This window comes from Telopea speciosissima, chromosome 10, assembly GCF_018873765.1.
Source record: "Telopea speciosissima isolate NSW1024214 ecotype Mountain lineage chromosome 10, Tspe_v1, whole genome shotgun sequence".
NCBI lineage: Eukaryota > Viridiplantae > Streptophyta > Magnoliopsida > Proteales > Proteaceae > Telopea > Telopea speciosissima.
The window spans coordinates 10648972-10666232 of NC_057925.1; the positions used below are offsets into that span (position 1 = coordinate 10648972).

Genomic DNA, 17261 nt, shown 5'->3' on the forward strand with positions numbered 1-17261 from the left:
TCTATTTGGAATGCATTGAATCGGAATTGTATTTTGTAGATTTCTTAACCCGGTCGTTATTTTTGTTTAATTCTTTTTGCCTACGAGTTCTTTTCCATTCTTTAATTCCTCAACCAAATATTACCCAACTCAAATCCCATGGTGAAAGGGGGATTCGATCTTTGGAATTCCAAAATAATTTTCAAGAGCTTTCTATTTTATAACATACGAAACACATTTGAATTGAAATTCATTACATTTTTTTTTGGGTTAAATATGCGTACCCCTTAAAATGCACCCAATATTCCTCGTACCCCCTAAGGTTCTGACAATTTCACGTGCCACCCCTGAAAATTCCAAATACCACCCCTACTTTACCCCCCTAAAGCCATTTAAGTCCACACTAGGTGTTAAATGCTATAAAATGACCAAACTACCCTTTCTTCTATCTTTTCTAAAATTTGAAAAGACCTAACTGCCCTCATCTATTTGTTAAAATTTGAAAAGACCGAAATGCCCTCATCTTCCCCAAATCATCATCTTCTTTTACGTACCCAATACTACTACCACCACCACAGCCACCCACCATTAACACCATCACCACCATGAAGGTCCACCTCCAACTCCTCCACCTCTAACAATTCCACCACCGAGTCCCCCTCCCTTCCCTTAATTTTGTAAATTTCTTCTTTAGGGAGAGAGATATCTAAGCTTAGAATAAGATCTGATTTTTTGTTTTTCTTTTTAATGGAAAATTTCAAGACTCAGAATCAGATCTATGAATTTCATCACTTGCAGAGGGTTTGTCATCACCGCAATCATCACTTTTTGATTCATGGGTGATCACTTGAAAAAGGAAGATTTCATTTCCCCTATCCTATCCCTCACCAATTTTTTTTTCACTGAGATTTTGCTTCATTTCCCTTTTCTGTGTCTACTATGTAGATCTAATGCAATCTACGGAGAAGATTAGAAGAAATTTCATACAACTAGTCATATGTGAAGTGTAGGTAGATTTTTGGTCTGTAAATCTTGTTTTCTTCTTGGTCCTTTTGTGAGATCTGGGCTGAGTTGTCGCTAGATTGCATGATTTTCTTTTCAAGATCTAATTTAGGTTCTTTAAAAGTTTGTTGAATCGTGGCTTGGGAGGTTCCAGTTCTCATCAAGATTTAATTTTTTCTGTTGTATATATGCTTGGTGTTGGTGTTAATGGTGAGTCACGGTGGTGGTGGTATTGGGCATGTAAAAGAAGATGATGATTTGGGGAAGATGAGGGCATTTTGGTCTTTTCAAATTTTAGTAAATAGGCTATGGCAATTAGGTCTTTCAAATTTTAGAAAAGATAGAAGAAAGGGTAGTTTGATCATTTTTTAGCATTTAACACTTGGTGTGGACATAAATGGCTTTAGGGGGTAAAGTAGTGGTGTTACGTGGAATTTTTAGGGGTGGTACGTGGAATTGTCAGAACTTTAGGGGGTACAAGGAATATTGGGTGCATTTTAGGGGATACGTGAATTTAACCCTTATTTTTTTTTGTAAACCATTGAAATTCAATATATGGATATATGTGATAGGGGCATGTTCACAAAATACGTAATTACCTACAAATTAAATGCCACAAACTTTACTATGAAAAATAAAACCATATCATAATGTCAATGATTACAAGAGTCTCCATCTCAATAAAGCCTAAAATTTATGTTTAAATTCCTAAAAAGACAGAATAAAACTAGTCATAAAAACACGAATCCCCATCAGCCCCTTGCATCTTATTCCACAACATTAGTAATATTTTGTCTAACTTGTGCCATGCACATTGTATGTTATGTGCCTAATGAGGCCCGGTCTAGTGTATGGGCGTTAGATTGGGCCAGCCTAGTATGGAATAGGTTAAAAGGCTTGATTTAATGCGTTTCATCAGCTCTAGAGCTTTTGGCGTATTGATCAAGTACCTATTTGGTATCAGAGCTGGGCACGACGTCACGGATTTGATTTCATTACCACTAGGGCCATTTCCTCATCGTAACGATCATTCTTAGGATTTGGAATTTCTGTCCATTGCTGTGTTGGAGGCTTGCATACATAGTACCTGATGATGAAATTGGATTAGTAAAAATGCACAATATACAAGGGAAACAATAAAACCTAGAACAAAGAGGGAGTAACCGCCACGTCACTGCGGGGTCTGGGGAGGATCATAATGTATGCAGCCTTACCCCTGCCTTCGCAGAGAAACTGTTTTCAGACTCAAACCAGCAAATCAGACCTTGTTTGTGAATAGAAGAGGTGTTAATCCAAAGGTCTATCTCTGGCATAAAGTCGAGAGATATCGGTGGTGGTTGTGGTGGTGGTGATGATGATGATGATGATGATGATGATGATGACGACGATGATGAAGAGGAGGATGCAATGGAGCTGACAAAGGTGCAGTGGACTCTGAATTCCTTGGTCATATATGGAATGAGGTAACCAGAAACTGATGTGTTCTTTGACAATGGAGGCGTTTGAATGTGGAGTCATATGTGAGATCTTTCCAATCTCTGCAAACCCATCTGCTTCGCCGGAGAAGATCATCGAGAGCCACATGAGTTAATATCTCATAGATGATTTCGTCAGGTAATATTATTGTTGGTGAAGAAGATTGCTCTCCTTCTTCTTCTTTTTCTTTTTCTCCTTTTTCCTTCATTGCTAACTAGCGGAAAGATTTGATTGCTAAGAAAATCAAAATCTCAAAAGACAGCTTTTCTAAATTTAGGTGGTTGGAGATTAAGCGGGTGTAGAATTTGGGAAGTAACTGATTAATGGGTATTTTATTGTGATAAATTCTGTTATTGCATTTCATTCATCAATGTATGTATACATATATATTACACGGATACTGTTAGTGATAACCGTTAACATGTGATAATGTGATAAGATCTATCGAATATGAGGATTGAGTTTCAAAGGGATTGAAACACCTCATACGGTGATAGAGTCCTACATATGATAATAATTAGGGCTGTAAACGGATCGGATTTGGTTCGGATAGTGCTATATCCGCATCCGATTAGCTATCGGATGGATTCGGATAGTGCTAATCGGATACGGACATGGATACGGATCGGATATTTTATCCATTTACATGTAAATATAGCTTTTCGGATAGCTAAGTTTAGTTTTCTGATGGATTCGGATAGTGCTAACCGGATACAGACACATACGGATCGAATATTTTATCCAAGGACTCCATATTTTTCTACAACTTGGAGTAAACAAAACCTAAGGCAGTGTTTCATATGCATTCCTAATCTAGAATGAAAATATCGTTTGGAAAAACTCTATCTGGAATGCATTCTTGATCTTAGAATGGGAATTGTATTTGGTATTTATATTATCATTCTTCAAAGTGCATATTCTTCGATATCATTACACCATGTTGAGACTTTAGAAACTCAAAAGAGTGATAGACTGGAAAAAAAAACAAAAAAACCCCATGTTAGAAATTTGATACAAAAAAGAGAAGACAGAAAAGGCTTGAGTCGAACGAGGTCGTTCTGTCCTTAAGACAGTATTTGCACCCTTTGATCAAACACCGTCGATCCCGAAAAGTTTAAGGCGACATACTGCGACGTACAAATTGCACCATCAAAGCGCCACATTGCGCCTCACGCACGCGTACGCGTACTCGCTCGGACTATCACCGTCCTCACCCGCAAGTGCACCGTACAATCTCTTCTAGCATAACATGTGATAATAATAACTACTAACACATATAAACCCAATGAACTTTCCTTTCATAGCCGATGTGGGACTAAAAATCCACATCAATATTTTGAAAATTTCCAACACCCCAGAAACTCCTTGGGTTTTTACGAAGCATCTTCTTTGGATTGGTGTTCATGGCCACCAGCGGCCAAATCCCGGTGGCCCCCATTGGTCGTACTAGTCCAGCTGCCACATCTCCTATGGTGCAAGGAAGAAACGTGGGATCCAACTGACCGCGGGTCAGCTTATTTTCGGGAGGGAAGGTGAGGGAGGATGCTGTCGATATCCACTATATTGCCCCATCGATGGTTGATGGGAAGAAATACTAATATTAAAATCAAACTCGAAGGCATACTGAAGGTTTGTAAATAAAATTACCTTCGGGAGAAAATACTAAATCTTAGGATTTCATCGGGGATCGAAACGATCAACACCTAACGATTAAGAAAAACTGTCTTGAGATATTTGTCCCCAATGCCAATTTTCTAAAGGAGCCCTTCTTTCAGAACAAGAAAAAATCTGAATTCGAGTTTCAGAGACTCCTTAGAGAACAAGAAAGAGGGAATTATTATTTCATTTTTTCATGCCTTTCTTCAATACAAAACTGCTATTTATGCTTATTCCATTCTAACTAGCAGAATTTGTAAATGAAGGTATTAGAACAAGTTTACCACTTACATCTTTGAAATAATGAAACATGTTTTTTTTTCTTATGACAAATAGTACTTTTTTCCTGCTTTGGATTCTACATCCATTGCTCTACAGAGATCTATATGCCTGAACGTTAAAGCCTGCTTGAACAGTACCATCAGCTTTTCCCGAGTAACAATCTGCATACACAGTGTCCCCTTGGCTCGAGTTCAGATCTGTTACCCACATGGGAATGGGTGGAGACAGATCTGAACCCTCCATAGGCGTGTGGGACCCGCCTCTAGGGTGTGAGACCCATGCCCTAGGCTCGACTCAAGCATTAAGATTCCCTTTATCAATTTGTTTGCTAGCCATCACTATTAACTTCAACATATGCCATGTGAACTACGGTAAAGAGTTAATTCTATAATGTTGTTAAATAGACCCATGAGTTTTAAGTTTTTACTATGAATAAAAGTGGTCCATATATTCAAATCTACATAAAATGACCATATATAGTTTCTCACACTGATTTATGCTTGGCATGTGACGATTTCGTCCAACTAAGTGAATGTAAGCATGTGACATCTTCCTGGATCAACGAATCACCCAATGACCGTGACTAGAGGAAACTCGATCCTAATATAAATAAAAAGATCCAGGGAAAGGTTTTGGACACGGTCGTATAAACCGTGTACATGAGAGGGTCTCCCACAAAATGTTGGAAAAGTCATAATTATTGACTCATGAAATAATGCATTGAAACTCCCACCTTCTCACATACACGGTTCACCACCGTGTATGAAACCTTTCCCCAAAAGATCCCAATGAAAGAACAACTGAAGTTGTCTATTTTCAAGTGCAACAGCTATAATGGCTGAAGAAATAAGGGTACTATTTATATGCGGAGAAGCCCTTTCAATATTGGATCCGGATCCCCTACTTCTACCTACCTGGTACTGCCTTGTGCCCTATACAACAAGGAGGAAAATATCGCCTTTCCCACGCTCGGACAGGGGTAAGGCAGTATTTTTCCCGCCCTGCTGTCTCTGGGGCGCACACGGCAATACGGGTAGGCGGAAGTAGAGGATATCGATTCTTCAATCTTAGGGTAGTGTTAGATCTAAAACTGAAAATGGTCTGTTATATATATGTATACATCGAAGAAGATCTCGGTAACAAGAGATAGCCTTTCTCAAATATATAATCCAGTTCATCAAAAGAAAGTTCCTGTGCTGTTACTATTTCATACCCTGCAGCTCTAAGATTAATTTTCTTTATTCTTTTGGATTCTCTTTTGGCCCTAGATTACAAGGTACATAATCGGAAATAAATGGATGAATACTAAACTCTAAACAAATACTTTCCATTGGATTTCCAAGGTTCATCACTTTGGTTGGAACTCCAGTGCTGCAATTGTACCAAATGAACTTGTCAAAATTCGTCACCAAAATACTATCCATTAATGTGTCCATTCCCAATATAGAATACCCATGTCTACTCACATTCCCTTCTGGTTGTTTCAAGCTCAACCTGTATTTCTTTTTCCATTTCTCTGCTTTCAAGTAATCCTCCATCACCCAAAGCTCAATCCATGACCAAACTTCATCCATCCGATTAAGCTTATGAGTGTATATCACCCCAAGATGCCCATCACAATTTACTAAAGTTTTGTCAATTCCATACCAATTTATAGCTTCTACTTCCTCCTCTTCTGATTGAGGAGGCAACATGATAAACCTCCAATTCTCTTTATAAAGATCGAAAGCAAATATTTGTATTTCTTTACCAAAAGAAGTTAACCAGTGTAAAGAACCATGCATATAAACTTCCGGTTTCAAATCAAAGTGAACAGTATAAGGCAACCACTTAAATTCCGAATGTGTCCTCCATGCCCAGTTCATGGAATCAAATATCTCACAATACTGAAAATCACCCCTATAGTCACTGGGTGTGAATCGAACAATCTTGTAATGCAATGGATTTGATTTCACTACCACTAACCCCATTCTCTCTGAGTCATAATCATAACCATTCGTAGGTTTTGGAATTTCTGTCCATTGCCGCGTTGCAGGCTTGCACACATAGTACCTGATGCTGATGAAATTGAATTAGTAAATATGCAAATATATATAATTAGGAAAACAAATAACATCTAGAATAAAAAGGGCGTATCAAGTGCACGAGGCTCCTGTCACTGCAGAATATGGGGAGGGTCAAAAATCATAATGTAAGCAGCCTTACCACTGCTTTCGTAGAGAGACTATTTCTTGACTCGAACCTGTGACCACTTGGTCACAATGGAACAATCTTTACCACCGTTACATGAAAACTCAAATTCTAAACAATAACTCCTAGAACATAAATTGAAATTGAACATTCTTACACCAAAAGAGATCAAATTAATAAAAGTAGCCATTAATACCTCTTTGTGCGCATGATGTCCAAAGTACTCGTGCAGCAAATCAGACCTTGTGCGTGATAAGAAGAGGTGCTAATCCAAAGGTCTATCTCTGGCATAAAATCGAGAGAGATCGATGATGATGATGATGATGATGATGATGACGACGATGGAGAGGATGCATTAATAGAGCGGACAAAGCTGGTGTGGAATCTATTCTTCATATGATACTGAATGAAGTAACCAGAAGCTGATGGTGTTCTCTGATAATGGAGGCATCTGAATGAGGAATCATATGTGAGAGCATTCCAATCTCTGGAAACCCATCTACATCGCCGGAGAAGATCATCGAGAGCCACAAAAGTTAGTATCTCATACAGGATTTCACCACGTAATATTATTGTTGGTGAAGAAGAAGAAGAAGATCGTGAGTTGCTGCTGTACTCTCCTTGTTCTTCTTCTTCCTTCATTATTAACTAGAGGAAGATTTGATTGCTAAGAAGATCAATCTCAAGAGACAGGTTTTCTAAATTTAAAGAGTTAGTTTGGAGATTAAATCAGTGCGTTTGCTTGGAAGTTAAATAGGTAGTTAGTTAGCCTTGTAGAACTTGGAGAGGAAATAATGGATTAGTGATAATATTCTAATAGTAATGAAAAGCATCCTCAACCTTCGGATTTGGATAATTCACCTCCCTAACCAGAGGTTAAGATTTTGCCATAAAAATTTTAGCGTTTCCAAATTTTGGAAAGATGAGTTTTAATAGGACTCTACTAGTAGAAAATCTTCTTTTTTTTATTTTTTATTTTTTTATTTTTTATTTTTATGGTAAATAGGGTTTGAAGAATCATGGATTTTTTTATGCTGGCCCGAAATTGGTAGCAGACCAAGTGGAGACCCAACTCAGTCAACGATTTAAATTAAATTCAATCCGGAACTTAAATTAAGCCCGGAACCAACTCAGCTGATTCAGTTACAATTCTCCTAGACTAGGGTTCCGCATTAGGTAGTAGAATGTAGGCTGAACACTCTTCATTAATTAGGAAAGATACTATGCGTGGGGGTGTGAAGAGGATAAACCGTGTGGATGTGGAATTTCTCAATTGCAATTCCTACATTAGTGGTGCTTCCTATTTTATTGGAGTTAAATTAATTCCTACTTATTAGGATTTATTCCTCTCTTTAGTCTGCGTAGGATTTATTTCTATGAATGTAAGTTTTCTTCTGTTATTAGATTTAATCTCAACCATAAAATCTTGGAGTTGAGATTGGGTTTTTTTTTTGGAATGAAGGGAGCTTTGTATTAGATTTATCTCCAGACATGAGGTTACAAATCTCGAAAAATAGTCAGCACATTGGTTGAGCTCTCTAACATGGTGGCCAAAAGTGCAATTACGAAATTGCTCACGCAGATCACGAATATCCTCAATCAAACTAAGGCAATACCACGGCAGCTTGAATACTCCGGTGATAGACTGGGGAGTCTGAACGGACTTGAACTTGGTCAATGCCCAGGGTCACAGCCTTCTCTAAGGCGCTCTTGATTGCCCTCAGTTCCAACCTCAGAATATTATCATCTCGATCCCCTCCCGCTGTAGTGAACATCACGCCCCCAGAAGCATCCCGACCCAAAGCACCATAGCCACCCAGTTCTCCCCGCACTGACCCATCGCAGTTAACCGCCACCCACCCTGTTGGTGGGAAGGGCCAAACCAGTGGGGTAGGTGGGGTCGCAGTGAGTGAAAGCCACCTCGATTCTTCATCGTTGGAAGAAGTCCCTAGAAGCACCACTGTCTGTTACCGTGCCGGCTGAATCAGTAAAACGAAGTCTTGTACTCAATGACTTCTTATCAGTTTCATTAGGTCCGGTTTTCGGTTGGTTCAGTGCGGTCTGATTTTCACCCGGTAACACCATACCCTAGTCCAAAGCCAATCCGATAAGGATCGTTTCGGTTCGGTCCAAGTATTTTCGATCGTTTCGATCCGTCTTAACAGTTCGGGCTAAGTTTTGATCTATGGGATGAAAACTTCCAACAACTTCATTGTGCCCCTCACATCATCCACTAAAGTGTCAATCTAGATGGAGGGTTTGGATTGGAAACTAACTAGATTAATTTGAAATTTTCAAAGTTCCAGATCAAGGAACTAGGGTTCAGAAGTTTTTTTTTTTTTAGTAGAGGTATCACACAAACCACACATCAATCCCAAAAGGTTAACCGACTTTTAGGACCATGAAATGACGGACATACACAACAGACACCACAATCACATACCTGATGTGGGACTAAACCTACACACCCAGCATACAAAAAGCAACATGTTATTTTTATTATGATATCACACAAACCACACACCAATCCCAAAAGGTTAACCAAGTTTCAGGACCGTGGAATGGTTCAGAAGTTAGATAAGGAATTTTAGCAGTTCTCTGAACATCCTAGGAGGCATCCTATGTTGCCTTTTTCTGATGTCATCAAAGCTTCTTGGTTTTCAGTTTGGAATTCCAAGCAAACCTGTCACCACAACTTTTCCAACTGATTAGTAAAGCCAGTGAGCAAACATATTTTGTAGTCTAACATCTAAACATGTCTCAGAAACCTGGTGACACAACAATGATAATAAATTGCAAAGGAAATAAAAATTGCAGTCAATGTTAACTGGACATTTAGAAGTTGTGTTCAGCAGTATAGTTATAAAATACTGTTGGACCTAAGCTGTATACTTTCTGTACACAGGTTACTTAATAAGCTTGCAATTAGGAGCACAACTCAATTGCATGTGGAAATGAAAATATTCACAACAAAAGGTAACACAGTTCTGCCAATTTGGGCTTTATTACCAATAAAGGAACAGAGTCTTCTGCTTACTTGTTTAATAGATAAGGCTAAAAATCAATGTGATTATAGAACGAGTTGTATGAAATTAGAAACATCTAAGTTTTGATGGTATTTTATCATAGGGAAGCAGTTTTCTATGCGGGAGTGTGGCCTACACCAACACTCCTATGAGTCTATCTCTCTCCTCCTTAAAACAAGGTGGCAGAGGTATCTTTTCACATCGGGAGGAGAGAGATAGACTCATGGGAGTGTTGGCGTAGGCCACACTCCCGGACAGAGATCTTTTTCCCTCATAATACTCGGCCTTTTATGAAGTAACATTTACTGTACACTATAAGGAGAAAAAGCCCCATTACAACTCACAAACTTCAGCAAAACATGCAGGTAGGATGATCAAAAGATTTCATGCTTTATAGGCAGCAGAAGACTTACAATTAGATCCTCCCCTCTTGCTGTTCAGTTTGAGATGCAGATGAGACCAAGGTCTCTAGTATGTCCATTGCTTCTGGAATCAGGTTCTCTGAATGTCCCTTAGCAGTGGCCATGTTTTGGGCCACATGACCATTTGGATTTGCCACCTATTATGGTTTTAAAATTGAGACCATTTAATTGAACAGTTCTAATCGAATCGGATCGTTTAACACCCTTACCTCATCGGTCTTGTTCTGGACATTAGCCTTGGGTTTGATCATGGACACATAAAATCCAACAAAAGAAACGTCCCTCTCTTTCCAAAGGGACGTTCTTGATAAGATCATATTGGATTCTTGATATCTAATTCATGACATATGTAACAAAGTAAGAAAGTGGAGCCAGAGAATATATTACTGCAACAAAGATCTTAAAAATTGAGATTAGGGACCATATCACACTTAATTTTTCAATTACGATGCAAATTTGATTCTAATTACAGTAAATCCAACATGATCTTGGCCAATCCTGCCAGGATTCTTACATTGTTCAGTATAAAAGATTGTGCTTTCTAGCTTTTACAACTTGTACACACATATATCATCACAAGTTTCTGATACAGTTTCTACACTTATGGAGTTAATTGGCGCCGTGGTAATGTATTGATACCTCAAACCTAGTGATTAGGTTTGAGGCGAACTGGAAGTCCTTTTGCTGGCTCCGGAATTGGATTGAAAATCATCTTCTCATCAGGGATAATTTTCTCCCATTTGAACATATTAACCACATGGTGCATAAAAACAAGTATCTCCAATCGAGCGTACTCTTTGCCGGGGCACATTCGAGGTCCACCTCCAAAAGGAACATATGTATAAGGAGCAGGTCCAATTCCTTCAAACCTTGAAGGATCAAACTGTTCAGGATCTGGGAAATATTTGGGGTTCTTGTGTGTTGAACTCCCACTCCAATATATCTGCAAACATGTAATTGGGTAATTAATTTTAACTCATTGGTATGATACTAACTTTGAGTTAATAGTTACAATATATACCTTCCATCCCTTTGGAATGGAGAATCCTGCATAGGTGAAGTCAATTAAAGCCTCTCTAAAAGCTCCCTGAAGGGGTGGGACAAGTCTCATTACTTCACATGCTACATTCCATGAGTACTTCATCTTTTTAATATCTTCCCAATTTAGCAATTCTCCAGGTTCTTTTGATGCAGCAATCTCTCTTTGCTCTGTTATCAAAGTATAAAGGAGAAAGGGTTATATGGTGACAAACAGGCCCTGATCCTCTACTGCCGAGCTGCCCAGCAAGACCCTACTGCCAAGACACAGCAAGGCGATAAATTACCGCCTTACCCCTGCCAGAACGCCTTGCCCGAGTGGGGGTAAGGTGGTCTTTGCGTGTGGTCCTATATCTACGCAGCACAGGCAGGATGGGCAGCTGTGCCATAGACGATCTGCATCCGGTATTGGATGGGGGAAAATGATCACATTTGGATCTGAAATTTGATGTATAGTCTATTCAGACCATCATATCCTAGATATCCTTAGGTTAAACCATCAATCTGAACCAAACCAAATAAATTATATTCCTTTTTAATGTATTAATGAATGTGACTGATAAGTTCTTTTCTTTTCTAATGTTTGGAAAAGATTTTGTGGAGTATGGCCTTAACAAACATGGATTTTTTTTCTTTTGTCGGTGATGATATAAAGTTTGTCCAAATAAATCAATTAAAAACATGACCAAAACCGAATAGTGTACCGATTATAAAACCATATAAAAATTGAACCAAAATCAAACCATGCCAGTTCGGTTATGATTTGTAAAAGAGCCCCTATTCGATTTTGTTTTCCACATGTTGTATTTTGAACTGAACCAACCCAAAATCAAATTAAAATATTAAAACCGAATTAATCGACACCGATTTGTATGCAGGGGGTCCACATGCCAAGAAAGAGATTAATTAGTAAGTTCAGGAACGACAATAAAACAGGTATGATTATGTATGGCAATTAAACAGGTTATACGAGAATAATACTTTTCAAAAATTCGATATAATAAAATGCGTATGGCAATAATACGGTACCTGTTTAATATGGTCAGCTTGTAAGAGAAAATATGAGTACATATTCACTATGTAAGAGATATGCACCACTTAATAAACAATACAATAGCATGTAGACAATATTTTTTATCAAAAAAAAAAAAAAAAAAGCACACAACTGAAATAAAGACAATAAATTATCCCTTATTTCAATTCAAAATGCATCATGCAAAACATAATATCTTCCAACTTCCTCACATTTCAGCCTTGGATGTAGACACGTTGGTCGCTAGTGAACATAAATAGGAATGGAGACGGAGGAGAAGAAGAAGAAGGGGAACAGCTGCAATAGATTTTGTGTTTTGCGAGTTGAGATCGAGAAGAGGCCCAAAGGAAAGGGATTGGGGTTTTTGTTTTGATTTTTTTTTTTCATGTAACAAACTTATTTAAAATGTATAATATGATTAACCATGTAAAATTAAAGGAAAGTCTTCAGATTAAATCTAATTAAGGGCATAGGAGCTAAATGTGTCAAAACCAAACCAAACCGTTTATCGAAACGGACCGAACCATTTAAATCGAAATTGGTAGACTGTTTAGTTAAATGATGGGGTTATGGTTTTAGAAATGATACGATTTATTTAATCGGTTCGGTTCGATTTTGACTGATTAATCCAATGGTTTCAAATCATGTAATCCAATTAAAACCGATTATAATCAAACCGTCTAACTGTTTAAAAACTTAACTTCTTTTTTTTTTTTTGATAAACTAAAAGTCAAAACCTAGCAAGTAGCTACTGCTATGCAGTCACGTTTCTTCATTAATGATATCCTTTTTTTCAAAAAAAAACTAATAACTTAGTAATAATAAGTAATAACTAGTATTAGTAAATAGAGTATAAATGTGTATGGAACCGTCTAATTGAAACCGTGTCAAACTGCAAAGAACTATTTAATCGAAACCGTTTACCAAACAGTCTAGATTTTGATTATGAGACCGTTTAGTTAAATGGTCCGATTACGTTTTCTACCCTCGAGCAGTCAAAACCAAATCAAACCGAACCGTTTAACACCCTTAATAGGACCTCTAATTTATTTCTAATTCAAAGATGAATAGAACTTACCTTTCAACACCTCATCATAGACTTTTGGTAGCTCTGCAAGATATTTCATGGTGGAGGTTATGACAGAACTTGTAGTGTCATGACCACCAATTAGTAACCCAAGAATTTTATCTGCAATATCCATCTCTTTCATGAACTGCCCACTCTCATTGGTCATTGTAAGCATATGTGACAATATATCTTGTGTTGGTGAAATCATATTCTCCAACAAATCCTTCTTTCTCTTCTTGATTATCTTTAACAACGCTTCTCGTATAATTTCTGCTGCTTTGATCCCACTATTAAAGGGTGTCCCAGGGAAATTAATAGCCATAGATATGATCCCAGTCGCTAAGACATGAAAATATTTGGCAAATGTTGCGACATGATCAGGATCTTCAATGCTTATGAACAATCTACAAGCCAATGAAAAGGTATAACTCTTAACCAGAGGATACACCATGACCACTTCTTTATTAGTCCAATTAGTTTCCAAATGTCTCCTGGTAGTCAAATCCATAATTCCAAGATACTGTTGTAGCGCCTCGGGCTTTAAAAAACCCGGGAGCAGCTTACGCAGTTTCTTGGATTCCTCAATAGTAGAGGTTTGGAGAGCAGAGGGGAAGATCTTCTCAACTGAGCGTGGCCACCAAGAAGCGACAAGCTTGTTCTCATTGGAGAAGAGAAACTTATTCCCAATAGGACCACAAAAGGCTATGAAGTATTCCCCTAGCAATGAAGTCTTAAAGATTTCAGTCGAGTACTTGTTCATCCTATCAGTGATGAATTTCTCCGGCGACCCTTTCCGTCCCATTGAGAAGAATTCAACACTTTCACCAATGACAGGCCATCCTAATCTTCCCGGAGGCAGGTGAGCACCATTGATACGCTTGTATTTTAAGGTGAAGAAGTGAACTGAGAATGCGAGGAAGAGAATTGTTAGGAGGAGCAGGGAGAGAAACAAGAGCTCCATATTAGTAATCTTGGAATGGGAAGTCACAAGGTGTGACTTGTGAGTGGGTTATATTGGTTTCCTATCGTGACATACGATATTCATGATAAGCAACAAATCCAACTGAATGGTGTTTTTTTTTTTTTTGGGTAACAACATGTAGAATGGTTTGGTCCCTCGGGTTTCTGTTCCTTGGATTTAGGCCCATCCCTTTGTGTACTCATTTAGTTAGTTGTGACTTTTTTTTTTTTTGGTAGATAGTTGTGAAGTTGATGTGAATGAAATAAATGATTTTAGGAAATTCTTGGTATGTTATCCCAAGAATATGGTCATTTCACTGCCCCATATGTAAGGATAGGTCAAAAGTGGCAAAAAATTGGTTGGAGGCTCTGGTTTGGACTCCAGCAAAGGGAAAGAGCGATTAGTATATGGATTCAGGCAGCACACACTGACGCTACACCCACAGATACACCGGCTCTAGGCCTTGGAGGGTACTCATCATCGTTACGGGAAACCTTCGAGGGAAGGACACAATGAGGTGTCTACAGTCATCTCAATTCATTCTCTTATATTAAACCTTTTCTAAAATCAGAATTCTCTACCAATTGCCCGGTTTGGTTGAAGGAATCAAGTGGAACTCATCCTTGCTTCCAAGTCCTAAGTAATCTCTCTAACCTGATCAAAATTTTGTTTCCTTAATTCCTTCTCGAATCCAAAACCCTAGTGCTTAGCCCAATTCTGAAACAAGAACTCAATTGCCTAACTTATATGCATGTCAATTAACCTTAAATTGTGAAATTAAACCCAATCTACTTAATACATACTTAATTCGAGCCTAACATTATTTTAACAAAATTACTAACCATGCTTCACTGTTATGCTTGAATTGGAGCATTGGTAACCAATTCCAGCCATGCATGGCTGAATCCATGAACTTGGGACACAAAACCCATGCATGCCCCCATTCCCCAAATCAAAACATCAGATTATCCCTTTCCCTTAGCCAAATTAAGCTACATGGACCCAATTCTATGTGTGGCCACCGTTCTGATAAGCAATTGGTTAAAATCTAGTCAACTCCTCCCCCCCGAACCCCTGTTTCGATCTTGATTTTGTTTGCTGCAAAATCTCTGGTTGACTAATCCCATCCACTTGAGAATGACCATCTCAGGAAAATTATGAGCCTAAATACTATATCACTCTGGTCAATGTCATTGGTCAACCACTCCCATCGACCAGAGTTGTTGTCAAGTCTGATTTTGATTCTGAACCTAACCTAACCCTAATACTATCCTTGGGCCCCACCTACACTTAGACACTTTTTAATACATGTGTATGGTCTATTAATCTTAGGATAGAATCGTTTGATCGTTGAGACCTATTGGCAACTGACTCGAGAACCAATTCAACTTCGCGATCCCAAATACAACAAGGTGGGTGGGGATAGACAATTAATTTCTTTTTTTGGGAATGTTTATTTCATTTAGTTATTTTGTTAGGTGTCATGCATATGTATGAGATTCATTCTTATATATTATTTGAAACTGTTCCATTGATTTATTCTTGTTTATGGCATATGAATTATGGAACTATGGATGGTTATTGATGTGATGGTATGGTGTGTTGGAATGTGAATCATTGCTATGCTAGTCTAGATGTCGTAGTCGGCTTGGAAACGAAGAGTATGGTGTGTCGTACGTAGTATGGGATGCGGGAGCACTGTACACATCGTACTATACCATTTAATATGTAAAATGTTAAGAATGTCAAACCCTGGTGCTACAACCCTTACCAACATGTGTACAGGTGTTGGGTGATCATAGCTCCCTGATGTCTGAGGAGTTGGTTGTTACCCAGGATAGGGTAGGCTATGATTATCGGGGTTTGCCAATGGGTGGTATGTGAGACCATGACCTGTAAGGGCTCCCAGGGTAATGGCTACGGACTCGGTGCGATAAGGTGCAGAAGAAGCCGTGAATGTTTCCCCAGTTGTTACCGTAGCATAAACTTAGAGACTTAGACATTGTTGTTTGGTGGAATTAAGATTAAAACTGAATCCCATGCATATAGGATCTTGTGTTTGCGAATGCTTGTATGGTTTATCTTCATTCACTAGGCTCCATGGAACTCATCCCTGTGGAATTCCTTTTTTTTAGATGATCTTGCAGGTAGATTTTATGGTGGCTGAGAGGATTACTTCGAGGAGGAGGTTGATGGTAATTGTGAGCATGTTGGTTTGGACCCAAAGGGGTGTGATCCCTATCACGCGAGTGATTAGGATATCCCTGGAAGACAGGGTTTGATGACGAGAACCTCTCTTCTTGTTTCATTTTGATGTTTTCCTTACATTCTTTTGATAACTGAAGATCCATTGTAAATACTAGTTAGGGTTACATGTTCGCCTTTGGGGCTGTTCATATGATGTAACTGAATGTGGGAAATGGGAAAAACAATGTAACTAGGATCTTTGTGTAAATACTAACTTTTAGCGTACTCTGATCTATGAAATATTTCGTTATCTTGTTCTTTGGAAATGCTTGTGAGTTGTATTTACTGTATCCGGATCCTGGAGATATTTGAATACAACGGGTATTCGGGTCAACTGGCGGATCCTCCCAGGGGTGATTTCGGGGTGTGACATGTAAAGTCCCAAACCGTTGATATCAAACTTTAGATTGACTCAGATAAAACATACTGAGCCAAATGTAGCATCTTCTACAATGGTTATGGACCTTTTTGAAACAATGGCCAAATGTTGACTTGGAACAATAAATAATACTAGGTATTCTACATGCGGTTAATAAGCAATTTAATGTCAATTTAGGTGTATAACACATTTTTTTACATTGCTTAAACAATGGGAGTATTGAAAAGATCTCTAATAACTAATAATACCACATTCAATAAGAGCGGGGGTATTAAAATACCTTAAAGGGGCCAAGGAGGACATGACAAAAGTGTTGATCATTTGGAATTTGTCAGCTACTCAATTAAAGTTACGGTTGAATGTAGATCCACCTTAGGATTTGTCTTCTATATGCTATTGAGGTAGTAATTTTGAAGAATCATTAAGCAACCTTAATTGACTTTTTCAACTGTAGAAACAGAAGACATAACATATTATGAGGTTGTCTCTCATATATTTTAG

At 38.3% G+C, this 17261-nt stretch overlaps 2 protein-coding genes across 2 annotated transcripts; both read right to left on the reverse strand.

The window, feature by feature from the left end:
* Positions 1–5633: 5633 nt before the first annotated feature.
* Positions 5634–7227, reverse strand: LOC122643207 (F-box protein At5g49610-like). Its single transcript, XM_043836855.1, has 2 exons — positions 6782–7227; positions 5634–6447 (listed from the first exon to the last, which is right to left on the reverse strand). The coding sequence occupies exons 1-2, from the start codon at positions 7225–7227 to the stop codon at positions 5634–5636; spliced, it is 1260 nt and encodes a 419-aa protein (XP_043692790.1).
* A 3452-nt stretch (positions 7228–10679) lies between these two features.
* On the reverse strand, positions 10680–14134 carry LOC122643208 (beta-amyrin 28-monooxygenase-like). Its single transcript, XM_043836856.1, has 3 exons — positions 13183–14134; positions 11055–11242; positions 10680–10976 (listed from the first exon to the last, which is right to left on the reverse strand). Exons 1-3 carry the CDS (start codon positions 14132–14134, stop codon positions 10680–10682), a joined length of 1437 nt encoding a protein of 478 aa, XP_043692791.1.
* Positions 14135–17261: the final 3127 nt, after the last annotated feature.